Consider the following 27,683-nt stretch of genomic DNA (forward strand, 5'->3'; position numbering starts at 1 on the left):
GTGAGCCCTGGTGCCTGGCTCCTGGAAACCTTTTATGTTTCTGTCCTTGACCCAACAAACCTCCCCTGAGCCCTGGCATTCTGGACCCTGTGGGTCTTGCAGAATCCCTGAGTTCTAGAACCTTCCATTCCTTCTAGCACAGCCAGCTGGCAGGCCTCCTGCCCACCTCCCTCCAGTTGCCCCATTCCTTCCCTTGTCTCTGGAGACTCTATGGCCGGTGCCCCCGGCCCCCATCCAGCTCCACCGGGGCAGCCCTGCCCCTCCCCGCCCTCCCCGGCCAGGCTTACCCAGCGTCACCTCGGCCTGCATGGGCATGGACAGTGCTGGGTGCTTGACCTCGCAGCTGAACAGGGCATCGTTGTCGATCTGCGGGTTCAGGGTCCAGGTGAGCAGCGCGCGCACCTCTACCGTGCCGTCGCTGCCCGGCGTGCGCCGGTGGCGCAGGAAGTAGATGGGCTGGGCGCTGTGCACCCAGCGGGGGAACTCGCGGCTCACCACCGTCTCTGGAATGTTCTCGGTGGTGGGCTGCAGGAGCACGCCGGGATCCGGGGTCAGGCTGCGCGAGGGGCGCTCCGTGGAGGGGTGGTGTCCCGCCCGGTACTCGGCGTCCACCAGGGACAGCGACTTCTGCATCTTGGTGTCGTCCAGGTCACGGTGCAGGAGGCCGCGGAAGGGCCTGCTGTCCGGGAGGGGCCCCGAGCTGGCCGCGGGGGGCTCGGAGAGGGGCACCGCGTCGATGGGCTCCCCATCCCGCTTGAAATACACCTGCAGGCGGGAGGAGATTGGCTGTGCGTGACCTTGACCTCCCCTCGGGCGGGGTGATGAGCCAGCCCGACCAGCACCTGCCCCGCCTGGTCATGACGTAGATTGACCCCCAGCGCTGCTCCTTGACACCCCCAAAAGACATGTACACGTTACCTGACCTACAACATCTTCGTAAGAACATGAAAACATGAAAAGGAATCCCAAGAACTGTGGGCAACCCCCAGCAGAGGGACCGGGGACCCACCCTCAGCCCGACCCAGGAGACTTAATGCCTCCGTGTCCACCCTGGTGAAGAGAGGAACATGGTCCAGTGCTCACACTTGTCATCCTAGCCACTCAGGAGGCTGAGATCTGAGGACCAAGCTTCAAAGCCCAGCCCTGGGCAGAAAAGTCCCTGAGTCTCTTATTTCCAGTTAAGCAGTAAGAAGCTGGAACTGGAGCTGTGGCTCAAGGGATAGAGAACTCACCTGGAGCACAAAAAGCCAAGCAACAATGCAAGGTCCTGAGTTCAAATCCCCAGTATTGATGGCGCACACAGGAAGAGGAAAAAGAATCTCCCTGGGAATGTTGAGTCCTTAGATGATGGCAAGGGAATAAAAAGGACTTTGGAGAATAGCAGCCAATGGTCCCCAAAGGCCTGGTCCCCAGGGGCTGGTCCACACCTGCCTGGGGACCATGTGGGTGAGGGAAATGGATAGATATGAAGGACTAAGTGAGACACGGAGAGGAAGACGATGGCAGACTCTGTGTGTGTGTGTGTGTGTGTGTGTGTGTGTGTGTGTGTGTGTGTGTGTGTCGTAAAAATGACAGAAAACAGGTGTGGAAAATTCAAGTTTTGTGAGGCAGCATTTAATTTAATTTGCTGTCTTTTCATTTTGGTACACGTACCCAGAAGCCTGAAGGCATCGGATGTATTGAGACAAAATCAAATAAATAAATCTATAGGAGGCGGGGAGAGAAGAAGGCAGGAAGCAGCAGTGGGGGGGAGAGGTGGGGAGGGGGAGGGAAAGATGGGGGGGCAGGGTGTTGTGGAGCTCTGAGAATCTGCTCGAGTTTCTAACTCTGGAGGAGCTTCTCAAACGCACACGATAGCTTGCTTTGGGGTTTCTTTTTCTTTTCTGTACTTTCCCCCACCTCCTCCTTTCCATTTTTTTTTAAATTTTAAAGTGCTTTAAAGCAGATGTGTCATTTATATCAAAGCATTTCTTTAAAGTTCTGATGTCCCAGACAAATGTAGATGCCTGGTATGTAGGGACTTCATAATCTTTCATATATCCACAGAGAGAGACAGACAGACAGAGAGACAGAGGCAGAGAGACAGGAGAATGGGGGGGATTATTCCCAGGTCTTCAGTGGTAGCAGCAGGTGAGGTGGGGTCCCCAGGGCCTTGATAGGCACCCCACCCCAGTCTTTGAACCTCCTATCCGGCAAGCCCTGGTTTCAGGAAGACCAGGCCTCTATGGCTCCAAAAGGGAAAACCTGAGCCATGTTCCCCTTCAGGCACTGGGGGTGGCTCTGAGGCCACCTCCTCCTGGGAGGGGACCCAGGGCCTCTGCACACCACTCCCCTTGCCCCACCCCCAACCCCCATCCCTCTCACCCCTGGCCCCGCTGGGCCTCACTGTAGCCACAAACGACACCCTGGGCAGCGAGGCCCCTGCCCGCCGCCCTCCTCCCCGAGCAGAGCCACTCTGTGTCCCGGATGCCACCCTGTGTCCCGGATGCCACCGGATGCCTGCTGTGACGCCCGCCTTCCTGACCCCACGCCCCCTGGTGCTGGCCCCTCACCTGCTCTGCAGCAGGGATGACTGAAGCCTGCAGGGTCAGGGAACAAAGGATTCCCAGAGGTCAAAGCGTAGTCCGCTGGGGGCGGGGTTCTCAATGTGGGTTCCTCAGGGGGTGACTTGTCCTCCTTGCTTAAATGTTGGACCCACGGGGCTCCCTGGGGCGACCGTTTCCCGTGGGACCTGCTCTTTCTAGAAACACTAATAAAAAACCTTGACGGTGTCCTGTCCCCTGGACTACCTGGCAGAGGTGGCAGCGGAGGGTGAGCAGCGTGCTTTTGTGTGCATGAGTGTGTGTCTGTGTGTGTGTATGTGTGTGTGTGTCTGTGTGTATGTGTGTGTATATGTGTGTCTGTGTGTGTGTGGTGTGTGTGTTTATGTATGTGTGTCTCTGTGTGTGTCTGTGTGTGTGTCTCTGTGTGTATGTGTGTGTCTCTGTGTGTATATGTGTATGGTGTGTGTGTGTGTGTATGGTGTATGGTGTGTGTGTGTCTGTGTGTGTGTGTGTGTATATGTGTATGGTGTGTGTGTGTGTGTGTGTATGGTGTATGGTGTGTGTGTGTCTGTGTGTGTATATGTGTATGGTGTGTGTGTGTCTGTGTGTGTATATGTGTATGGTGTGTGTGTGTCTGTGTGTCTGTGTGTATATGTGTATGGTGTGTCTGTGTGTGTCTGTATGTGTCTCTGTGTGTATGGTGTGTGTGTGTGTGTGTGTGTGTGTGTGTGTGTGTGAGCACACAGCAGCAGAGAAGGGGTACTTACCATGGGCGCCGGCTTCCCTCCCGACACGATGCAGACCAGTGTGAAGTTCTGGGCTTGGTAGCGGCTGAACGGGGCAGGTGAGTCAGCGGCCACCACTTCGATGGAGGTGGGGGGAGCTGCAGAGAGAAGCGTGGAGACGGGGCTCGGCCACGGCGCTGGTGAGGACTCATGGACGGGGCTGGGGCGCCGTGGTGCTGGACCACGACAAGTATAAGGCCCCGAGGGAAATACAGACCAAGGTCCTGCCTGCCCTCTTGGGACTTGTAGTCTAGGGAGAAGGCAGCTATGGGAATCAAGGAGTCACATGGACACTGAAAGGCATCATGGTATGGAGAGAAGACCGGAAGCCATGATGGTGCTGTGACTGAGGAAATAACAGTGGACCAGAGACTGCAATGCAGATAGAAGGAAAAGCAACCTGTGCAAAAGCCCTGTGGTAGGCTGCTCTGTGTGTGTGTGTGTGTGTGTGTGTGTGTGTGTGTGTAAGGATGTTGGTCAGGATAAGGAGTAAGTGGTGGCCAGGTGGCTGGGGAAATGGGCAGGGCACACACCAAGCCTATGGGGTGATGGCTGGAGCCTGTGCCAACCACTGGAGCCGCTTGTGACATTTTCAGAAATGTTATGAGCCATCTGTGGCACTGATGCCCACTTGAAACATGTCACAGTGGGGCTTCCCACCACACACACACACGCACACACACACACACACACACACACACCACCAACTGCTACAAGTCAGGGGCATCCTGCACCCCAACCTCCAGAGCGCAAGCCCGCTGACCACCTCACCAGCAGCGAAAGCATTTTCCTTCTCTCTCTGGAAAGCGGTAGGGAGCCAGGGAAAGTTTTAAGTGAGAGCAGAGACGCGCCAGGAAAACACAGCGGGAACCTCACTTTCATCAGGAAAAGACAGCGGCTTCGGCTTAGACTCGGGAGGGGGCGGAGGGCGGGGGCAGCAGGTGGCTCTGAGACACCCCCACAGCCCCTCACACACATACCATTTTCTTTCTTTTCTTCTTTTGTCAGTCATGGGCCTTGAACTTGGGGCCTGGGCGCTGTTCCTGAGCTCTTTTGCTTCAGGCTAGCACTCTAACTTTGAGCCACAGCACTTCTGGTTTTCTGAGTGGTTCATGGGAGGTAAGAGTCTCACGGACTTTCCTGCCCAGTCGGGCTTTGAACCGCGATCCTCAGAGCTCAGCCTCCTCCTCCGAGCACCTTTTCTTTCTTGCAGTTGGTTTATTGTGTCTCATGTTCCCGCCCCTCCCCAGTGTACCTCCTTTCTCTCCCTACCCACTGTCAAAACTTGGGCACTGTGGCACCGTGCGTGTCGGAAAAGGCTGGATCCAGGTTCCAGATCAGCCATTAGCCTTCCCCCCAGCTCCATGGTCTCGAGCTCACCATCCAAACTGCCAGCCTCCGCTCTCTGCTGTGCTAGGCAGATAGGGCTGTGGGGTGATGGGCAGGGCTGGACCCCAGGTAGGAACTCGCTATGTTAGGATTTCCTGTCCTTCCTCCAGCCTTCCCTCGACGCAGCCTCTTAGAAGTCAGGGTGGGGAAAGTTGGCCCTTCTTGCCAGCCTGGCTTTGGGCTGTATGCAGCTGGGTAGGGGAGCAAGGCCTCCTCTTGCTTCAGGAGCTTTTCACCCCAGCTATGTTTAATTAAACCCGACAGACATTTCCTGACACCTACTAGGTGCCAGGCACAGCGCCAGGAGCTAGCTAGCTGCGGTGGCCAGCGATGAAGCAGATACGACGTTGAAAGGCCACGGGCTGTGTGGGGCGTGGCAGCCACCCCCGCGGCTGGGTTTGGAAGCCGAGGAAAGGGAAGCCAGGTATGAGGCAGTCTTTTTGGTTCGTTCAGCTGCTGCCACGTGTTGTCAGCAAGGGACACGGAATGAACAGAGGTAACGGGAGACACAGTGATGGAGGGGTGTAATTAAAGGTGAACGTGCACATGCGTGGAACAGATGGCAAGCGGGGTAGGGATTCCGAGAAGGGGGAAAAATAGAATTGAACACTTCCATGACTCAGAAAGTTACAGACTCTGAAGTTTTGTTTTTGTCTGTCGTGGGGCTTGAACTCTGGGCCTGGGCGCTGTCCCTCAGCTCTTCAGCTCAAGGCAAGTGCTCTACCACTTGAGCCACAGCGCCACTTCTGGTTTTCTGGTGGTTCATTGGAGATAAGAGTCTCACAGACTTTCCTGCCTGGACTGGCTTTGTACTGCAACCCTTGGATCTCAGCCTCCTGAGATCCTGGGATTATAGGCGAGAGCCACCAGTGCCCGGCGACTCTGCAGTTTTAACTTGGTCCGTGTGAGCCTTGGTGCTGGTTCTAGGCTAGGGCTTGAACACTGGGCCTGGATGTTGTCGCTGAGCTTGTTTTTGCTCAAGACTGGCACTCTACCACTTTGAGTCACATGGTGGCTCTACTTCTGACAATTTGGTGATTAACTAGAGATCAGAGTCTCAGACTTTTTCTTCCTGGGCTGGCTTCGAACAGCCTTCTGAGTAGCTAGGATTACAGGCATGAGACTCTTGCACCTGGCTCCATTCACAGTTTTTCATATTGATTACATGGTGATAGTATTTCAGATATGTTGGGTTTAATATATCCTTAGCATAAACGTTACCTTTCGATTTTACTTTTGTTGTTTATGTGCTTATTGAAGAAGAAAACTTGGACGTTTATAGATGAGCCCTGCATTGTGCTTCTATTGGTCGGGTGCTGGCCAAAATTCCCATTGTATAGGAAGGCAAACTGAGGTCAGAGAGTGGCCCGGGACTGCTGGCACTCTCATTTCCCAATCCTGGCCAGGATCCTAGGCCTAGTGTGGTGCCCTCCCTCCAGCACACACACACTCACTTATACAACACACAGCATGAATGCACACACACATGCACAAGTCATGAGTATGCATGCACATTGCAGGGGTATGCACAAGCACACAGGGACGCACACACTCACGCACACACACACACACACAGGACTGGGGCTGTGTTCCTGCCCCCGTTGTACTCGGAGCCGGCATCAGCAGTGTGTACCTTCAACCCAGCTCACAACGCCGCTGTGGCGGGCCGGGAACACGCGGGCAGCCCACAGCAGGGCCGCAGCCGGGGCCTGAGCTTGCTCTCTGCCCCTCAGCAAACCCCCAGGCGCTGTGTCCTGGGAAAGAGGCGCTTCCCTGCCACTTAATGGACGGCTCTGAGGCAGCTGGGAGGCTGGGGACACCGGCAGGGCCTGGCCACCAAGGATGCTCCTCCACCGCCGTCTCCTCTCCCTCTTCTCCTTTCCCTCCCTCGACTTAGTCCTCACCCCTGCCACACAGCCCCCTGCCAGCCATCATCCCCTCCTCCTCCGTCTTCCCACTGCACCCACCGGAGCCTCCCTCTGCGCCTCGCCCATTCTCCCCCTCATTCCACCTCACCTCCTTCCCTGTCACCTCCATCGCCTCCCCCTTTCTGACCTCCACCTCTGCCTCCGTTCCTGATCCTCTCTCCATTTCTGCCTTCACCTCACTCCCAACTCCAGCCCTGTTCTGCTCTTGCTGCCACCCTCTCCCGTGACAGTCTCGGGCCATAGTAAAAACAAGCATCCTTTAGGTGCCCCGGCCCCCCGGGCTGGTCCCCGAGCTCGGGCACAGCCAAGGACAAAGACCAGTGTAATAGGAGCAGGGCTGGGCAAAGCTCCGGGCCGTGCTGAGCTAGATTCACAGCAGCTGAAGATGATAAGGAGCTTCAGCAAAAAGAGCCTGCGCCCCCTTTCCTTTAAGTCCACCTTGAATCACCCTCCATCCCATAGACATTCCCCCCAACTCCCCCCCACCCCCGCAAGCCAGCTGGCTTTCCAGTATCCCACTGGAGATACTGCCTTGAGAGAATTGCTACTAGAAGTTTCCTTGACTGATTCTGTCCAGCATCAGCGCTAACCTCTGTTCCCCCCGGCCCCCCCACCGTTCTGCAGACACTGGGAATCAACGTTATTTCCAACTCCACAGTTAACAGGGACCTGGCGCCGTAATGGTCTGGTGATCGGTTTTATGAAATTAACCCTGAAATATCGCCCGTCTTTATCTGGCGAGCAGAACTTTGTTTTCCATCACTACATCAGTCACTTTGGAGATAATGCGACAGCTCTTCTTCGCTCTGTAAATCATCCAGTGACCTTTGTGAGGTAGACACAGGGACGCATCTGAGGGAAGAGGACCCCCCCCCACGGGCTGCCTGCATCCGCTCAGTGCTGCCTCCCGGGGTTCTGCTCCTCCTCCCAACCCAACGGCAGGCCTCCAGGGCAGGTGTAGACCCAGGCCCTGCTTCCAACACCCCATAGCATTTGTGGGTGGGGGGGCATGATATTCCCAGCTCTAAAGTGAAGTGGAGGACCCATCTAAACATACACAGAGGCATCCTTCAGGAGGCCCCTCCTGGGGCAGTGGGCATGCTGGGGGCGGGGCTCCAGGGAGGACCCCTACCCCTGGCTCCCAGGGTTCCACTCTGCCAGGGTGCTGGGGCCCCGGGCCTGGCCCCCACCACGCACCCTTTATCGTGGGAGGTCAGCAGCGGTGTGTGGGGGAGGGGCGGGGAGAGGGACGGACAAGCTCAAAATTATATTATTTGCAAAAAAAAGGAAAAACATCCATGCTTCCTCTCGGCACTGCCGCCCTTATTGACTGCTGCGCTTTTCAATCAGCGTCCAGTCATTACCCTATTTCAAAACGCACAGAGCTACCCTCTTAATCTAAGTGCGAGAATATAGAACGCGCTCCCGGCTCTCCGGTCCTCCTCTCTCTCTCTTCCTCTCTCCCTCCCTACCTCCCTCCCTTCTCCCTTTGGTCTCAAGTCTCCATTTCTTTCCCATCTTCTTCTTTACTCTCTCTCTCCCGTCCCCCCTCCCCCCACCGAGCACTTGTCCAGGAAGCCTTCACCTGGTGCAGCCACACAGCTGGCCCTCGCCTGGCTGGAGGCAAGCGAGCGCAGGGCCAAGGTGGTCTCATCCTTTGCTGGCTGCATGGGCCGCCTCCTCCCGGCCTTCCAGTACTGCCTTAGGGCCCAACCTCCCTCGGTTCCTCCACCCTACTTCTTGCTCACTGGGGACTGGAGCATGGCCCTTCTTCCTTCCTTCCTTCCTTCCTTCCTTCCTTCCTTCCTTCCTTCCTTCCTTCCTTCCTTCCTTCCTTCCTTCCTTCCTTTTTGTCATGGGGCTTGAACTCTGGGCCTGGGCGCTGTCCCTCAGCTCTTCAGCTCAAGGTGAGCGCTCTACCACTTGAGCCACAGCACCACTTCCAGTCTTCTAGTGGTTTACTGGAGATAAGAGTCTCATGGACTTTCCTGCCTAGGCTGGCTTTGAACCACGATCCTTGGATCTCTGCCTCCCGAGTAGCTAGGATCACAGGCCTGAGCCACCAGTGTCTGGCCATTGTCTTTCAACTCAGCTGCAGTTCAGGTGAGACCTGTACCACGAAGTAGTCTGAGTTTCACTGGCACACAGGTGAGCACACATCCAGCTGTGGAAGGAGACCCCAAGACCCCAGCCAGCGCTCTCCGGCAACCAGCCACCTGCCACCCTGCCTCAAACACACTGAGCCTGACCCAATCCTTCTTGACTCTTCCCTGCCTTTCTCCTCTTCCCTTCCTTTCCCTTCTCTTCCCTTCACCCCTTCCCTTTATTTCCCTTTCCTTCCTTCTTTCTACCCCTCTGTCCCTCCCTCCGTTTTTCCTTCCCTGAACATCTTAAGCTCTCTCCAGTCCCAGGGCCTTTGTATCTGCTGCTGTCCTCTGCTGAAAGCCCTCCCTCTGCTCACCATCTCTGCAGGGCTGCATATTGCTCCTTGTGGCAGTATGACGCGCCCCCCCCCCTCTGTTCATACCCCTGGTCTATCTCCTGCACCGCGCCGAATGTGCAGGGTTCCATTGGTTTACACACTGGTGTGCAGGGGTCCATTGGTTTACACACTGGTTTACTGGTTTGTCTTTCTCTCTGACATCCCTCCCCTGACCAAATGCATCCCCCCTCTGGCTGGAGGCAGGGTGCTGGGGGGGGTGGTCCCCATGTGGGCCTCATCTCTTCTGGCCGGCAGTTGTGGTTGGTATGACAATGGATGGCATGTGTCAAGGCCCTGGGACCAGTGCCTCTTCTGTAGGGATGGGAATCTGTGTCTGGGATGCGGATTTGCTCTGGGGTGAGCGAGGCTGGCCACGTGGAGATACAGGCCCCTATGTCACAGCCAGGGGATTTCACCAGGGCCACCTGTGTGGCTGGTCGTTGGGAGAGAAGCTTCTAGAAGCCAGTGGAAACCGAGGAGGCCCTGGCAAATGGGGGAGAGGACGAGTTTCAGATGGTGGCCAGTGACCACAGCCCGCCCCACCTCGGGGCCACGTTTCCAGGCTGCCACACAGCTTGGCCCCGGCCTCCTACGCCCCATCATGGAAACTTGGCTCCTTCTGGGGGAGCTGGGTCCCTCCAAGCACAGAGTCTCCGCCACAATCACGGCCCCTTTGGTGTTCATTACTTTTTAGATAGGGTTTCCATTTTGACCTAGGCTGGCCTCAGACCACGATTCCCTCCCCCCCGCCCCATCTCCGCCTCCCTCCCCCGCTCCCGCCCCGTGTGTGGATGGGCTCTCGGTGAACTTTCTTGCCTGGGCTGGCCTGGATCTGATGGCGGGGATGGCAGGTATGAGTCACTCTGCTGGCACATGCAGCGTCTTTTAGAAAGAGCTTCATTCTCCAGGTTGGGCCCTTCCCCGACCCCTCCCTGTCACTCCACAAGGGAGGTGCGTTCCCGGTCACCCCTGTCCTCAGCCCACCCGATTCCCAGGACAGCCCAGCTGCGGGGGGCTGTGCGTGGCTAAAGCACGGGGTCTCTCCCTCCCCCTGCCTGTGGTCGAGCCCTGTGGAAGATGGGCAGAGAGGACCCCCCTCCCTGCAGGGACAGGCCATGGCCATGGCCTTGCCAGGCTCAGGGACCAGCTAGCCAGTCATTCCCTGGCTTTGTCACTCAGCAGCTGGTGATCGTGCTGTGCCTCAGTTTCTATAATACGAAGACATCCCAGCCTGGACCTGACCAGGGTCTACTGGGCACGGAGGACAGTAGTTTGGTCCCTGCCCCGCTTCTGGTCGGTGTATGGTCAGTTGCTGTCCCCTCCCCCATGCCCTAGGCCTCGGCCACACTGCGGTCCTCCGTACTGACCACGCGGCCCTGAGCCCACGCAGAGCAGAGCCTCTGGTCCTGGAGCCTGGCAGAGCCAGCCCCATGCCGCCGCCGCCGCCTCCGGGCAGCCTTCCAGGAGCCTCTCAGGAGCCGATTCCCTCCTGGGCGCCCCTTCACCCCTCTGCTTGTCCCTAGCCCTCCTCCCTCACCCCTCCTTTCCCTCTGAGGCGCCTCTCCCTGCTCTTTCATCCATCACATCACGGGGAGACAGTGGGCGCGACACCCCTGGGTCACCCCCAGAGGGAGCGATGCAGTCCCAGGGGCGTAGAATCTCCAGGCATGAGTTACTGCCTAGCATTGTGATCTGGGCAGCCTGCTTCACCTCCCCCGAGCCTCAGTTTACCTTCTGCAAAATGAGAAATGATTAACTACGATAATCTCCGGCTGCCAAGAAAATTAGAGAAGAAGGAGCTTAAGGTGCTTGGTTCATTGTAAGTGCTCCGTGAATGTGACAGCTCAGCCTTCTGAACCTCAGCCTCCCCTCCCCCGCCCCCCTTACATCCTCTGCCCCAGGTGCTGTGCTGCTAGCAGCCACATATCACAGGTAATTAAGGGGCCATCCCAGAGAGCGGAGTTTACCTTCTATTCTGCAGGAGCCACTAAATCCTGCTCCCCACGGTGGAGAGCATAAAGCATGGAGCTGACCTAACACTTGTCACGGTTTAACGATGGGCCCGCAGGCCTCCTCTGCTCTGCTCTGCTCCATTCTGCAGGGGCTCAGGAGGCAGGAGCTCATGCAACTCAGGCAGCAAAGGGGACCCCAGGATCAGGGAAGATGTGCTGCAGACACCTCTTGGACAGTTCCCAGGGGTGGGTGGAAGGGTTTCTGCATGGCCCGGGAAGGCACAATGGGCCGGTGGTGAGTAGGCTCTGGAGCCAGGTCATCTGAGTAGGAAAACAAATTCTGCCACTCACGAGCTGTGTGACCTTAGGCAAGTTATTTAATCTCTCTGGACCTCAGTTTCCTCATCTGTTAACCAGGAATAATAATAATTATTATTATTCTCATTTATGAATGGGAATGAGGGACATGCTACCTTCGAAGGGTATGAGGGGCAAATGTAAAGCACTACGTCAAGTGTTTAGAGCAATGTCTGCTCCTTGGGCCCTGAAATTCCCCCCTGGTTGTCTTATGTGACCATGAAATCAGCCGAGTGCTGGTGGCTCACACCTGGAATCCTAGCTACTCAGGAGGCTGCGATCTGAGGATCATGCTTTGAAGTCTGCGTGGGTAGGAAAGTCCATGAAAGTCTTAACTACAATTAACTAGCACAAAGAAACAAAAAAAGATGCAAACCCCAACTGGAAGGGGTGCCATGAGCCGAGGGGCAGAATGAACATTAGCCTTGAGGGAAAACCTCAGGGACAGCGCCCAGGCCTGGACTTTGAACCGGTAGGGAGAAGGCAACTCTCCCAGCCCCTCCCCTCTGCAGGCTGAGGCATGAGCCAGGGGCTGGGGCGGGAGACGAGCGGAGTGGGGGTCGGTGTGCGGTCTCTGAGACGCTGACCCGGAAGAGATTTGTCCTCGTGACCCCTCCCGACCTCCATCTCCAGCCTAGGGGCCTCAAGTCCCCACAGAGGCCAAGTAGAAATCAGACGATCCTCCAAGTCCAAGTTCTCCTCCCCTTCATGAGCAGACTCGGTTTCCTCATCTGTAAAACGGGGCTCCCATCCTCGCCTGCTGACTTCCGGGCTGCTGGGAACACCGGCCGGGGGTGCGGCTGGACGTTCTGTGTGGTCCAGGTGGAGAACCCTGGTGTCTGGCGTGTCCCTCCAGGCCCTCGGGCCGCCCTGTGCCTCACACTCGGAGCTGCTGCCCTTTGCCTTCCTGCCTCGTCTCACACAGTAGGGAAATTAGGGGCTTTGGCCCCCAGGAGACCTGAGCTCCCGTCTCAGCCCACTCACTGCTGGGTGACGTTGCGCGAGTCCCTTGGCCTCTCTGAGCAGCCCAGGGTTTCCTCACATGTGCTTGACATGGCTGGACCTGCCCTGGATTTGTGGGAAGAAGGCAGGAGGGATGGCCAAAGGTGCGGACTTGCCAGTGGCCAAGGGCGCTCTGCCTTTGAGGGGCTGTGTTCCCAGCAGGAAGGGGAGAGAGGATTCTAGAAGCAGTCCAGGAGGCAGGCAGCAGGTTTGGACCTCTGGGGCTGAAGCTTGGAAGTGGCCGTCCTTGCTAGGTGACCTGGTTAGCTTCAAATGCTCCTGGGAGTCCCAAACCCATCTGTCTGGGCTCTGGCCTGGCTCTCAGCTGGCGCCCTGAGCAGCTGGGAGGCCCATGGGCAGGCGGGCAGGCCTGGGGCTCCTTCTGGGCCTGCGGCTGCTCTGAATGATAGGGTCCGCCCCCAAGCAGGGGCACAACCACCTTGGAGGACCCTGGCCTCTCCCACCCCAGTCCTGGGGGCTGCAGGCTGACTCAGGCCCCTGCTGCCCGTTCTCCTGCCCCTCAGAAGCTGTGGCTGGCTGGGAATAGCCGGGGAGGCCCTGCGGACCTGGCCGGCAGCCACAGGGGTAAGTGAGGCCACATGGCGGCCCCGGCGCCCTCTCAGAAGAGCGTCTCCGTCCAGCCCTGGGTCATGCATGTCTGTCCCTTCTGTTCAGTGGCTCCCATGCTCTGAGTGTCCTCCCTGTCCAGCTGTGGAGCCAACTGCCTGGGACTCCTGTGGTCTCTTCTGTCCGCTCTGCCCCTGTCACAATGCGGGTGCCCAGGCTGCAACCTGACATCTTGTCTTCTATGAGGAGGCAAGTTCACAGCTGGGGAAACTGAGGCGGGGAGAGGAAAAGTCACAGGAAGCCCGGAGGAGGCTGGGTGGGATTGAACTTCAGCTAGCCCTGGAGGGCCACGCTCCCCGGCTTGCTCACGGCGGCTTGGTGGCATCGATGGTGGAACCAGCCACAGAGGGCGGGCTGCGGCGAGGGTGCGGCCCTGAGTGCCGAGCAGAACCGAGCCGGGAGTAGCACAGACGCAGCTAACCCCAGCTGCATGCATAGTGCTCTTAGCAGGACCGGGTAGAAAGGTCCAGACACCCCACGCCCACACCTTGCCCATCCCTTGATCCTCTGAGGAAGTGAAATCCTAAAGTAATGGAATTGAGGATCGCTTGGCCCCCTCCTTTCCTGGTTTCCAGGATGGAGGACCATTTGAAGATCCGTCTCCCATGGGATGGGGGGAAGGGGGAATGGTGCTGGGCCCACCGGGGCTTTCCCTGGGGCCTCAGACTCTGGCTTCTGGAATGGGAAGTGGAGGTTGGGGTTCCACCTCCTCTACCTCTCAGTGTCCCCTCCATCCTGGGACTCTCTGCTGCTCTGGCTTGGATGGCACCCTGTCTTCTGCCTGCTCCCCAGGACAGCAGCCAGGCTCCCTGGAGTCTGGACCACAGCCAGTGCCTGGGGCCAGTTAATGTCATTAGTCCAAGCCCAGCAGGTGGCTCCGCCACTGTGGCTCCAGGAGAGAAAGGAGCCCATCATTTCTCACTCGGCAGGCATCCTGGGGCGCAGGCCGGCTGCAGCTCTGAATCTCCTTCCAGTGACCCCAGTCAGGGTCCTCCGAGCCTCTCCAAAGCCACCGTCCATGGCTAGGCCTGTCCCCCAGACCACGGTGTAGGCCGTCAGGGGGAAGGGTCTGCCAGGGTGGTGCCCACCCCCACCGCTGCCGTGCCTGGGTTCCTTGAAAGGGTTTTATACACCAGACCCGCTGGCGTCTGGCAGAGACGCAGTCCTGGGGCCTCTACTTTGCTGGGGCTTGCAGGAGATCAGCAGGCCTTTGAGGGAGGCAGGGTCTGTTCTCATTCCCTGGGAGATACAGACACTTCTTCCCAGGACAAGAGAGGCCCTCAATACCCCCCCCCAAGTATCCAGTCTTGGATATCAGTTCCTTTTTGTAAGAGGAGCACTGAGTGGAGAGTCCAGCTCTAGAAAGCCCGGGACTGGCCTGGCCAGGCCTTGGGGAAGTGGGCTCAGCCTCCAGCAGCCCATAGGACCTCCGGTGCCGCTTGTCTTCTGGGAGCTCTGGTGCTTCCCCGGGGTGGTGTCTTTTAATGGGAAAACTCAACAAACTGGTTATTGGGGGGGGGTGGAGTGTGCTCCTGTAATCTCACAGTTCAAGGTCACAAAGGCTGGAAATGACAGAACCACAGTCAAGGTGGCTGGACACCTTATTAAAGCACTCAGCCTGGAATATCTGCACTTGGGGAGGCTGAGGGAGGAGGATGGGGAGTTCTAGGCCAGATTGGAGCTACATAGCAAGACCCTTTCTCAAAACAACCCTGAGTAAATATGAGAATGACATAGATACAGCTCAGTAATACAGCATCGAGATAGAATAGAGAATCCTGAGATAAATCTGACATAAACCTACAGATAAATCTACAGTGGGGTGCTTTCCAACAAGGATGCCCATAGAAGTCTATGGGGAGGTCAGTCCATGCCACAGATAACTCTGGGACCAACCAGAATATCCAAGGCAAAAGATGAAGTTGGATCCCCTCCCTCACACCACCGATAAAATAACAAGGCACCTAAATGAAAGAGAAAAAAAAAATAAACCCAAAGACTCTTAGAAGAAAAACAGGTAAATTTTGACATCAGGTTAGGCAAAGCCTCCTTAAATATTACACCCAAAGCACAAGTGATAGCTGGGTTACGCTGGAGGCAGAGGTAGGAGGATCACAGTTTGAGGTGATCCTAAGCAAAGTTAACATGAGACCCTATGTAGAAAATAAAAGCAAAAGGACTGGGGGCACAGCCAAAGTGGTAGAGCACTGCCAAAAAAAGGGGGGGAACCAAACCCAACCAAAAGCACATGTGATAAAAGAAAAACCGGATGAAGTAGTCGTCCTTGAAATGAAAGCCTCTATCTCTTCAAAGGACACTGGGAAGAATATGAAAAGATACTGAGAAAATATGCAAATCAGATATCTAACAAGGGACTGGCAAGTAGATTAGATAAAGAACTCTTTCAGCTCAGTAATAAAAAGACTCATCACCGGATTGGAAAGAGATCGAGAGAAAAAAAAAGACCAGGAACGGCATTTCTCCAAAGATGATTTCCAGATGGTCCAGGAGTTGCCTAAAGGACGCTTCAGGGAAATGCAAATCAAACCATGGAGAGCTATCTATCACTCAGCATTGGATCACAGGGCTAGATTATCAAGACAGATAAACTCAAGTGTTGGCAAGGCTGTGGAGATGCTGGTGCCTTCCTCTGTTGCTGGTGGGGGATGTAAAAATGCTGGCAGCTGGGGTGAAGAACTGTCTGGCAGCTCCTCAAGAGGTTAAACATGTGGTCCCCCTTTGAACCAGAGGGTGCACACTGAGGCACGAAGCCAGGAGAGCTGAAACTACCTGCTCACACAAATACTTGTATGTGAAAGTTTATTCATGACAGTCAAAAAGCAAGGCCACCCACTCCCACACCCTTCCATTGACAGAAGACAAACAAGTGTGGCCAATCTACTCGCTGAAATATTATTCAGTGTTAAAAAGGAAAGGTGTATGGACATGCTTCATATTGACATGCTACAACAAACCTTAATTGAGGTGAAAGACAAAAAAAGAAAAGAAAAGAAAATCTCCTTTCCACAGAATGTCCAGACAAGGTAAATCTGCAGGAGCAGGCTGACCTAAATTGGAGGTAGTGGGAAGAGGGACAAGCGGCCTGGGGAGGGATGCTTGAATTCTATCTCAATCTCAATAAGAGCATTTTTTAAAAGAAAAGGAGAGGAAAGGAAAGGCGTGCCCGGTGCCAAAAATGGCAAGCAGCCGAAGTTTCTGAAAACTAAAAGCCAGCACTACGACATGAACTGTATTTAGGAGCTGTTCTTTGGTGTAGAGAGGTGGCAGCTGGATGCAGGTGTGTGTGATGTTGGTGGGGTCTTGCTTCCAGAAGTCTCCTCCACCTGCTGGCCTCATTTGGAAGCCCTGGGAAGAGGGGGTGAGGGGAAATAGGGCCATTTATTAACACTGGCTGGCACCCATGAGTCTGGGCCCCCCTCTGTAAGTCTAGGTTTCCCCTTTTGTGAGACTGGGTCTCCCTTTTGCGAGTCTGGGTCTCCCTTTTGCACAGCAGCTAGATTGGGAGTCTGTCCCTGCTGCTAAAATGAATCAGGTATCGGATACAGGACTTACAATTAGATTAGATAAACTTGCTGGCGGGGTGGGCTCTGGGTGTGTCTGCCCAGCAGGGTGAAGTAGACTCCCACCTTTCAGAGCTGAAATATGCTGCTATCTCAGTTAACTATTTGATCATTTCTGGACTGTAACGGTTAACTCCTGCTCTCCCCCCGCCCCAACCGAATCTCTGTTCTTCTCTCAGCCAGGTCTGCACATGTGGTGGGCACCAGGGAGATCCCGCCTGGCAGGGGCTGTAGCCACTGAGCTCTGTACAAGCTATGGTGCTGTAGTCGGGCCTTCAATCCCCTGCCATTCTTGCCCTTGGTCAATGAGGGGAGCCATATTGCTCTGGGACAAAGACACCCCCCTCCAAGCCCTGAGCAACCCTCCCTCTGGCCATGGTCTCTCCATTAGTGAGATGGGGGACAGTTTGGTTATCACTCCGGATCCTCAAGGGTTGGTTTCAGAGCCACCCTCGATACTGAAATTCCCGGATGCTCAAGTCTTCCCAGGTACATGATATGGCATTTGCAATTAGCCGACATGCATATGCTCATAAGGCTTTAAACCGTCTCTGGATGACTTGTCATAGCACATATAACATAAATGCCATATTCATAAATACTTGTCGTTCAGGGAAGAAGGTCAGGGAACATCCTTCTGTGCGGGGCAGAAGGAATTTTTAAAAGGTATTCTCACTTCAGAGGTTCAGAATCTGCAGGAACCCATGACCTGAGGGGCTGTGGGAAGGGTCAGGGGACAGCTTGCTGAGAAAGGCCCCTGGGCTTGGCAGTATGGGCCAAGAGAGCTCACTGCCTGCCCGTTTTGCACCTGCTTCTTCTCCAGACTCATAGCCCCAGGCACACAGGCTTAGGGGAGGAGGCAAAGCAGGTAGAGTCAGGCTGTGTCTGCTACCCCAAAAGGCCCTTAGGATTCTAGGGAGCCAGGGCACAGGTTGTGGGTCTAGAATGTTCCCTCCTCAGGGTGGCTCAGGCTCCTTGGAGTCTGAATAGTAAGGTCAAAACCAGAGCAAGCTGGGCACCAGTCCAATGGCCTGTAGCCATTCAGGAGACTGAGATCTGAGGACCGCAGTTCAAAGCCAGTCTCAGCAGGGAAGCCTGTGAGATGCTCATCCCCAGTTAACCACCCAAAAGCAGCCAAGTGGTAAAGCACCAGCCTTGAGTAAAAAAGCTCAGGGACAGTGCCCAAGCTCCACACACACACACACACACACACACACACACACACACACACACACACACGAGATTGTGCCAAAAGTAGCTGGTAGAGGTGGTGGAAACAAAAGCAACATAGCCCCATCCAGTATGATGGCGCATACCTGTAATCCAGCTATGCAGGAGGTAGAGTAGAGATGGGATGAAAGACGTTTGAGGCCAGTCTGGGCAAACCTGTCTTAAACTTATGACCACCCTAGGAGGCATCTCAGGCCCGGAGAGGATGATGAACTTGAGGTCAGGTGATGAATCTGAGATGTGGATCCCAAGCAGTAAGTCCTTAACTTATATGCTAAAGGGACAGGACATCAGCAGATGTCGGGGTGAGGTGAGGCAGGCCTGGGGGAGGAGGAAGCGACCCACTTGTGTGCGGTAGGATGGAGCGTACTGGCACACGTGCTGACACAGATAGACATTGCTGTCAAGATACAGGTAGGTAGACCCAGGACTTTTAGAATTGCATTAAAGTTTGCACCTGGGATTCTCAGAGCAAGCACGGTCCCGGGACCAGCCATATCAGCCTCCCTGAGAACTGGAAAGAAGTCAGGTGCTCTGGCCCCACCCACATGATCTGGCTCCACCCAGGTACCCTGGCCCCACCCACATGATCTGGCTCCACCCAGGAACCCTGGTCCCACCCACATGATTGGCTCCACCCAGGGAGCCCTTATCTGCCCACTCAGGACACCAGGCCATCTATGCTGCTGCGTGGCAGGCTCAGCATCCTGCAAAGCCCGCCACACCCCCTAGGCTGCTTCTTAAGCCGAGTCCCTGCAGCTGCGTGCTCCCTCCCTGTGGCTCTGATGGCTGTCACCTCCCGCTGTCTCCTGACACTGACATAGAAATACAAGCCTCAGAACCACAGCAGCTGGGCCCACTGTGCAACCAGCTTGGCCCCATGAGACCTCTTCACGTCTCAGTTTCCCCAACAAGCAGCGGAGGCCAGGGACTCACAAGTGTCGGAGCTGGGAGGGACACAAATCCTACATTGTATGAAGCCCACACACAGAGAGTAAGCTGCCCAGTGAGCCAGGTGGATCAGATGAAGGAGATTTCTGGAGACTGGCCTTGCCTGTGGGCACCACAGAGCAAAGGTTCTCATTACAGGATTTTCTCCCCCAGGGCTGACGATTGCACCCAGGGCCTGGCCTGAGCTAGGCAAGTGCCGCACCACTGAGCTACGTCCTTACCCTTGAGGACAGGAATCTTAGTATATTAAAAGTCCATGCCTGCTGGGTGCCAGTAGCTCACAGCTGTAATCCTACTTACCCAGGAGGTAAGTCGAGGATCAGGGTTGAGGCCTGCCCAGGTGGGAAGTTCTTATGAGGCTTTTATCTCCAATTTAACCACCAAAAGGCTGGGAGTGGAGCTGTGTGTGGCTCAAGTGGTAGAGCAACAGTCTTGAGCAAAAAAGTTAAGGAAGAATGCAAGTCTCTGAGTTCAAGGCCCACAACTGGCGCGCGCACACACGTAGCTGATGAGCTAATGATGGTGCCCAAGCCTCTGGGCAGTCTGTGCAGACTGACTAGAAGCAGGGGAGGGCCCACCTGGCCACGCCCCCAATGACATCACCACTGCGTGATGATGCAGATTGAAGGGGAGGGAGCTGCCTACGGCCACACCCATGCTGATGTCACCGTTCCACTGGGAAGCTGGATTCACACCCCCCAACACCTCACCAGTGCCACCACTGCAGCAGGATCAATGTCCCCTGGGGGTCTGGCCTTGCCAGCAAGGCCGTTTCCCTCAGGTCAGGGCTTGTTCACATAGATTGCCAGGGTCACCAGGGTCTAGCATGCTTTGTTGCTTTGGTAAATATTATTTGATAAGGAAATCAGAAAACACGGAGAGAGGGTAGAGACATTCGGCTAGAACATGACAGCTGGGGGTGGGGGTAGGGGGGTCTTTCTGAGGCCACAGAGGAACGCCCTGGACAGAGTATTGCCACCCCCATATTACAGGGGCATAAACAGAGACACTCAGGAGCCAAACACCCAGTCCAGCTCCAATCATCACCCGGAACCTCCAACACCCCTGAAAGGGGGGGGGGAGGAGCCTAGGAGGTGACAGCTCTTCTGCCCGATCAGGAGCACATCGCAGCTGCAATGCTGCCCCACCCTTCTGGGTAGGGGTAGGGGGTGCCCTGGGCTTGTCCTTGCTCCATGGGAGCACTGAGCCAGCACACTGGGCCCGGGGCCCCGCTGACACCCCCACAGAATCTGTCACACAGCTGCCGGCACAGGGTTGTGCCTCCCTGAGCCTGGGTGGGGTCTCGGGGCCTCGAGGTGGGTGGTCTATGAATGGTCCAGTAGACCAGTGTCCCCAGTCCAAGGACTTCTGCTCGAGGGGCACCTCTCACTCCTGATAATCCATGCACCAGGCCTGTGGGCATCACTGACTAAGCCAAGCCTGTGGTACCCTCACAACTCAGGGCTCCAGGGCTGGAGGAGAAGAGGCCATAAGAGGAGACCCTTGGGGCCAGGCCTGACAGCTACAGCCACCTCTCCCTGCCACTTGGCAGGAGCAGGCATCTGGCTGGCAGTCTGAGGACACACACACACACACACACACACACACACACACGCCCCACACCCCACCGTCCTGGGACACGGAGCCAGGGCCTGCACTCACCCATGACGTTGAGGAAGATGTTTCCTGAGGCCAGGACCACCTTCTCCCTGGTGGCACGGTCGTAGATGCCCACATGACACTCATAGGGGCCGTTGTCTGAGATCCGGACCTCGGGCAGCCTGTGAGGAGGCAGAGGACGGGAGGAGGTGGGCATGGGGGTGGTACCGAGGAGGCAGGCTCCCAGACAACCGATCCAGTACCCGCTGGACAGGGTCCCGGGAGCCTAACGCTGCGGCCCGCACACACTGTGTACTGGGCCGGGAAGCAGGGGAGCATGTGCGCGTGGTGCTCCAACTGCACCCAGGCTCTGCGCAGGACGCCACATACAGGGGGGCTGTGGCCCCAGCGGCTCCTGGAGCAGTAGCTGCTACCAGGCTGGTGGCCAGGCCTACGCACTGAGTGGAGAGATGTCAGGAGCAGCTGCGCTGGGCATGGGGGAGAGGGCAGCCTCGCCCCACCCGCTCCTCATGGCCACCATCCATCCCTTCACGGATGGATTTCATAAGCAGGGAAACGGAGGCACACCCCTCCCTCCCCCGACTCTTACATAGGGAATCTGAATTCCTGCCTTCACAATGCCAGGCTGTCACTCTATACCCAGCCCTGGGGACACTGAAAAGAAACACAGTCAAATTCCTGCACACAAGGAGCTTCCTGTCTAATGAACAAGGAGGAGGGAAGGCCAATCAGCTCCCGCCAAGTTGCATGCGAAGAGTAAGCTTGTGGGAGCCTGGACTGAGGGCCAGGAGTAGTTCTACCTCTGAGGTCCTCAGACCCATACCTCTCCCTGCAACATTCCCTCTAGAAAGCCAGAAAGTGAGAATGCTTGTGGTCTCCATAGCAACTTCTCACCTCTGTCTTTATTACATAGCCCAGAGACAGCCATGGGGTACAAACCCATCGGCATGGTGGTGCTCAAATAAAAGGCCACCAGATTTAAATTTCCGATGATGGTCAGAATATGTCTTGGCTTTCCCCTCTGTCCTCCACACGTTTACAAATGTTGAAAGCATTCTCATTTCACACCCTGTAGGAAAGACAGACAAGGGTCTGGATGTGGCCCATCGGCTTCAGTTTGTGGATTCCTGGTTCTAGATCTTTCTACAGGGTGTAGGGTCAGACGGCTGAGTCAGTATGATCTGCCTCCCTGTGGGGACATGGACGCAGGACTGTTTCCTCCTGCCTTCTATGTGGAAGAGATCAGAGTTAAAATTCTGCTCCTATCATTTGTAGCCCCTGGGACTTTAGGGAAGTGGCTCTCTGTCTCTCTCTTGTCATAAACAAACAAACAAATAAATAAATAAAATAGAGGTGCAGCCAAGGCTGAATGCAGGGACCATGCACAGGACTGGAGGGGGTCACCATGGTCCAGCCATGCATCTTAAGGTCAGCATTCCTGCTAGGCAAGATCTGAGCATGTCTGTGGGCGGTGGGGGCCTCGGCCTGTGGGTGCTGGGGAAGCCTGGTGGCCCCACAGGTTCCAGCCCACGCCGGTGCCATCTTCCAGAGCTGTGTCCCTCCCAGTTTTCCCTGCCTCCATCTGTTTCTGCTGAGCTCCTTTTTTTCTTGTGACTTACTGTCCCCCAAGCCCCCCCCAAACTTGCCACCCACCTCCACCCTGGGCTCCCAGCATCCTTTCATCCCTGCCCTCTCCCTGAGCCAGCCCTCCCCTGCCTCCCTCCCCTTGACCCCACCTGGTGCCCATTAGCATAAACAACATCCTCATTTACATAGACTACATAGAGGTTGACATCTGGTCTACCTACTGTCACCCAGGGCTGAAGACCAGACTGTCTTCCAAGGCCTGGTGGAGAAGATGTCATCCGCCTCCACTCAGCTCAGAAGAAGGCTGGTGACAGCCAAGAACTGAGTCTCTACCCTCCTCTCACCCCCCCCCATCCACACCCGCCCTGGGAAGCCATTTTCTTTGTTTAGAACCCAGCTAGATTGGAAAAGTAGTCTCCTCAGTGGACACCACTGCTGAGTGATTGTCACCCAGAGTGACACGTTCAGGAGACAAGGGTGTCTGACACAGAGGTGACATGTGTGCGTGCGTGTCTTTCCCTGGGGTACGGAGAGCAGGCATGAAAAAGGCTCAGGGGACACGTGTGGCTGGCAGGCTTCGAGGTGATGTCACTGGAGAATAGTGACACGCTGCCACATAGGGGTGTGTGTGTGTGTGTGTGCGTGCACAGCTGGCAGACGCAGGTGTGACATCAACACGGTGACATGGTGAGGAATCACTGCTCCAATGACACGCTCAGCTGACAGAAACACAAGCAATGTGCTCGGGTGATGTGTGGGTGAGACGGCACAGGTGGCATCGGCGGCGGCTCAGGGGACACCTGGATTGGCACAGCCTCCCCACGGGGGGGGAGGGGGCTCCCCACAATCAGATCAGATTCCGCTCCTCCTACTCGACTTCCTCCAAACAGCCATGTGCATCTTGGCCACCTTGACAGTCTCCCCCACTCAATGCGAGCCCCCGGGGGTTCTCCATCCTGACCCCCAGATCCTGAGCCCTCCTCAGATCCCCCCACCATCACTGCCACCCCCCCACCTGGTTCGCAGCTGGTGCTTCCCACTCCGGGAGTCTCAGAGCCTGCCAGTTCCTTCCCGATGAGCTATTCGACAAGAACAATCCAGATCTTTTCAAATGTAAATGAACGAATCCGGCCCCCCTACACCCCTTCAAAGGCTTCTGTCTGCTCTTCACAGGAACACCAGGATCCCTATCCCAACCTCCAGAGCCCAGACCTGCCCTTCCTCTCTGCAGCCACACCTCCTGTCCCAAGAAATGCTTTCGTAAGACACCATCTTTAAAAATGGTCGTTTCAGATCATTTTAGAATTAGGGGAAAGTAGCCAGGGCAACAGAGACCCTGTGTGCCTCCTTTCTCCTCTCATGCCCACCTTGCAGTCCAGGCTAGCCCAGCAGATTCCAGCCTCACCTCCATCCTGCTCCACCAGGGAACAGCTTTTGGCCTGGACCGCCCACCGCTTCTCAGTGCCTTCTCGGACCCCAGGACCCCGTCTCCACTGTGGGCTCCTGAAGTGGACAAAGCAGCCTGACCCCCTCCCCAGGAGAAGGCATCGATCCACGCGTGTGCACACGGGCAGCAGGGGCCAGCGGGGACCTGGGAGGCTGGGGGAGGAGGCCACCTCCCATCGGCGATGGACGGCGATCAATAAACTATTAATAACTGTAAAGGTTTCTGCAGAGATCGCTGTAATACAGTTTAGCGGCTGGAGTTTGCCAACAGCAGCAGCAGCCCTGGAGGGCGAGTAATTGTGTTTTTGAAAGCAGAAGAGCTGGGCAGGTTGGCCGTGCTCCCCCTGCTGCCGTGCGGGCCTCTGCGCAGGGGAGGCCAGGCAAAGGCTGGGCCATCAGGACGCAGCAGTGTTTACACCTACTGTGTGCCACGCCCACAGCTGAGTCTTGGTGATGGACTTGGGCTGGAGTTGATACAGTGATAGTTAGGATTGGTCCGCCCCCAGCCATGCCTGTGCCCAGGCTGTTGGTTCTGCTTGACGTGTCCTTTTCTCCATCTACACGGCAAACCTCGTGATTTAGTGTAATCACGAAAAGCACAGATTTGAAGGATGTCTGATTTGTAAGAGCTCAGTCCCAGTCTTGCTTTGTGCACTAAAGAAAACCATGTCATCATCTGGGTAGCTGGAGGCTCACACCTGTAATTGGCTGAGGTTTGAGGACTGAGAGGTTCAAAGCCAGTGAGGGCAGAAAACTCTGTGAGACTCTTACCTCCAGTGAACCACCTGAAAACCAGAAGTGGCACTGTGGCTCAAAGTGGTAGAGCACTAGCCTTAAGCTGAGGACCTCAGGGACAGCGCCCAGGCCCTGAGTTCAAATCCCATGACCGACCAAAACAAACAAACAACAACCCCCCCCAAAAACAAACCCAACGTGATATTCTCTACAAGCTTTGAGTTTTGTTACCTGTCACAATCACCTCAGGGAACAAATAGGAAAATTAAAAGTGATAATCCAAGCTCCGAGCTGGTGGGTACAGGGTGAACTGGATAGGTACTCCACTAGAAAGTGGCAGACTGGATAGGTACTCCACTAGAAAGCGGTGGACTGGATAGGTACTCCACTAGAAAGCGGCGGACTGGATAGGTACTCCACTAGAAAGTGGTGGGTGGTGCCCTTAGGGGACCACCTCCTCCAGGCAGGCTTTCTTGATTGCCCAGCTACACCTGTCTGGGAGCATCTGGGAGCACATCATTCACCTGCTGTGAGTATCAGGACACACCAGGACGGATGCTCGGCCCTGGGAGCCCAAGGGGGCAGCCGGGCCATGTGGCAGGCACCTCCATGGGCATCTGTGGCAAAAATGAGGCCCAAGAACACAGCCCAGATTGGCATCTAGGAGCTGTTCTTAGCTCTACAGACAGCTGGCTGTGATGTTGGACAAGCATCCTCTGGCTTCTCAGAGCCTCAGTTTCTCTATCCAGTACATGAGTGTGACAATGCCTGTCTCCTGGCACTATTATGTATAGAGATGAATAGAGGGGGGGGTTATACATACTGAATTCCCTCCCCCACCCCTTGTCACACTCAATCCTGTTACCGCCCAGAGGAACATGGTCCCACGCACAGCATTGTGTAAAGCACACCCTAGAAAAGTACAACTGAGGAAACCGAGGCCCGGGGAGAGAAGAGGTAACATGACTGAGGTTGCACAGGCGGGTACCCTGGTGTGAGCCCCAGCGCAATGGGGGTCACAGCCCGGGAGGCTCTCCACCCATCCCTGGTCCTGCCCCATCCACGGGTACTCTCTGGCACCTGCTTCCGCCCCAGCCGTCCCTGGCCGTGTTTGTCTTCTGCGCCAGCCTCCTTTTCGGGTACCGAGGACACACGCTTCCTCCCGATGGGCGAGCCTGGATGGCCTCTGTGTCCTCTCCAGCCCCTTCCCCGCGCTTTCCTCCCTTCCCGTCTTTGTCTTTCTCCTGAGATTCCTGCCAGGCGGGGCCGGAGGGAACAGTGGATGAGTGCTGAGCTCATGGCTGCTCAGCTGCACAGTCAAGACATCCAATATTTGACTTTTGCAGAGAAACAAAGCCTAAGCTAATGAGTGCGTGCAAGCCAAGCCCGGTGTGCTTGGAGGCGCGGGTCCTCTTCTCCTCCTATGTCATTAATTGATTTGAAAAAAATGTAAACCAATTATTAAGAACCTACCACACACCAGGTGCTGTTTTCAGTGTGGAGCGTATAATGAGACAAGACAGACAAAACAGTATATTCCAATGGCAACGCTGGAAAGTCATCTGATAGTCCGTGGGTCTGCACAGGCCCGGCCTCCTTCTTAGAGGGAGCAGGATGGACCTGAAGAACCCGTCTCAAGGTCAAAGGCATCGGACCCAACCTCACGTCTCGTGGCCTCCTGCAAATCTTGCCTTTTGTGCCTGTCATGTTTAGAATTCTGTTTGTAGCTCTGACGAGGTGCCATCCACAAACAGCAGGCTGTCCACGCTGGCAGGTTACACATTACAGGGGCTCCACCCCGCTGCGCGGAGGTACCATCCCATCGCGTGGTCATGCCATATTTTTGTTCATTCAACTGCCAATGGGCACTTGGTTTGTAGTCAGTGTCAACATGCGTGCATGCACGTGAGCACAGGGGGATGCGTGTGAGTGCCTGTGGACTTGTGCAGACGTGTGGGCCTGTGATTTCGTTTCCCTCCAGTAAGCAAGCACAGAGGAGAGGTGTGGCCGGGCTCTGGCAGGGCCTAGCGGTCTTCTGAAGGGACTGTTGCAGGCCACCCTGGTCTGTCTGTGTCCATATTGCGTGGGGAGCTGTTGTCTTAAAGACTCCCTCCAGCCAGGCGCTGGTGGCTCACGCCTGTAATCCTAGCTACTCAGGAGGCTGAGATCTGAGGATCGCGGTTCAAAGCCAGCCCGGGCAGGAAAGACCGTGAGACTCCTATCTCCAATAAACCACCAGAAAACCAGAAGTAGCGCTGTAGCTCAAGTGGTAGAGCGCTCACCTTGAGCTGAAGAGCTGAGGGAGAGTGCCCAGGCCCAGAGTTCAAGCCCCACGACCAACAACAAAAAAAAAAAGACTCCCTCCCCGTGACTCTCCACACCACATGAAGTCCTGCTGGACCCTGGTGTGCAAAGGGAAGAAAAGCTGTGGCTGAGAGAGCCGAGGATGACGGTTCAAACCCACCCCCGGCAGCAGTCTGTAAGACCCCTATCTCCAACTCATCTCAGAAAAAGTCAGAAGCAGAGCTATGGCTCAAGTGGTAGAGGGGTAGGCTTGAGCAAAATAAGGGAGCCCAGGGACAGTGCCCAGGCCTAGAGTTCAAGCCCCAAGACTGGCCAAAAAAAAGCCCCATTGGACCCCCAGTTCCTGATGAAAAACAAAAGCCAAAGAGCTTGGGAGTAGGGGAGGGGCTCTGGACTTCTTTGTGGGCTCCTCTGACCCCTTTCTCCAGTAGAGGAGACCATGGGGCTCTGGCACGTCCCCTTCTCTCTGTGCCACACTTCAGCTCTGGTCTGCACCCCTGTTTTCCTTTGTGCCACCATCTCCTAGCCACCCAGCCCTACCAGTGACCTTGTGCTCCACCCCCAGGATCCTGCAGACAGGATGGTGGGAGGTGGGGTGGTGGGCGGCCCGGGAGCCCTAACCGGCTGTTTTGCAGGCTCAGATCTGGTGGGGTGGGGGCCCAGAAAGGAAGAAGCATGGGCCAGATGGGGAGCAGGAAAACGCGGTGTGGCCACAGTGTCTCTGGCCGAAATACGGCCATCCATGGAAGAGGGAGCCGCTGCAGGGCTTGGCTCGTGTCATCTCTCCTATGTAAAAAAAAAAGCAGTTTGTAATTCAAACGTCTTCATTTTACACTCAGTGCCTCATTCTGGGGCGCGCGCTGCCAACGCTCAGGTAGCAACGGGTCCTTTGAGGCTTTGCTTTTAATGAAGAGACCAGAAAGCCTTTCGATTGTGTAAGCATTGTTCGTGTGGAAACAGAGCCGCTCAGGGGCCGGAAAGAGCTCTTTCTCACAAGTAGGTTAAACACACCTCCTGCAATCTTATTAGCACCGAGCACGCCAGGGCCCTGCCGCCCCTCGCCCATCCCTGCTGGGGGCCTCCCCAGGGTGACTTCCTGAAGCTTTTCTGTTTTGCATCTCCCAGGCTTTGCGTTTTCCCTCCTCCCAACACCTGCTGTCTCAG

General features: G+C 55.8%; 1 protein-coding gene across 1 annotated transcript in view; it reads right to left on the reverse strand.

The window, feature by feature from the left end:
• The window catches only part of Igsf21 (immunoglobin superfamily, member 21), a 110,039-nt gene that overhangs the window by 11,065 nt on the left and 71,291 nt on the right, over positions 1–27,683 (reverse strand). The window contains exons 4-6 of the mRNA XM_013032683.1: positions 20,490–20,608; positions 3,311–3,426; positions 288–765 (exon numbers count right to left, since the gene is read on the reverse strand). Coding sequence (XP_012888137.1) covers positions 288–765; positions 3,311–3,426; positions 20,490–20,608 — 713 coding nt within the window. The remainder of the gene's footprint in view (positions 1–287; positions 766–3,310; positions 3,427–20,489; positions 20,609–27,683) is intronic.

This window comes from Dipodomys ordii, unplaced genomic scaffold (genome assembly GCF_000151885.1).
Source record: "Dipodomys ordii isolate 6190 unplaced genomic scaffold, Dord_2.0 Scaffold6, whole genome shotgun sequence".
Lineage (NCBI taxonomy): Eukaryota > Metazoa > Chordata > Mammalia > Rodentia > Heteromyidae > Dipodomys > Dipodomys ordii.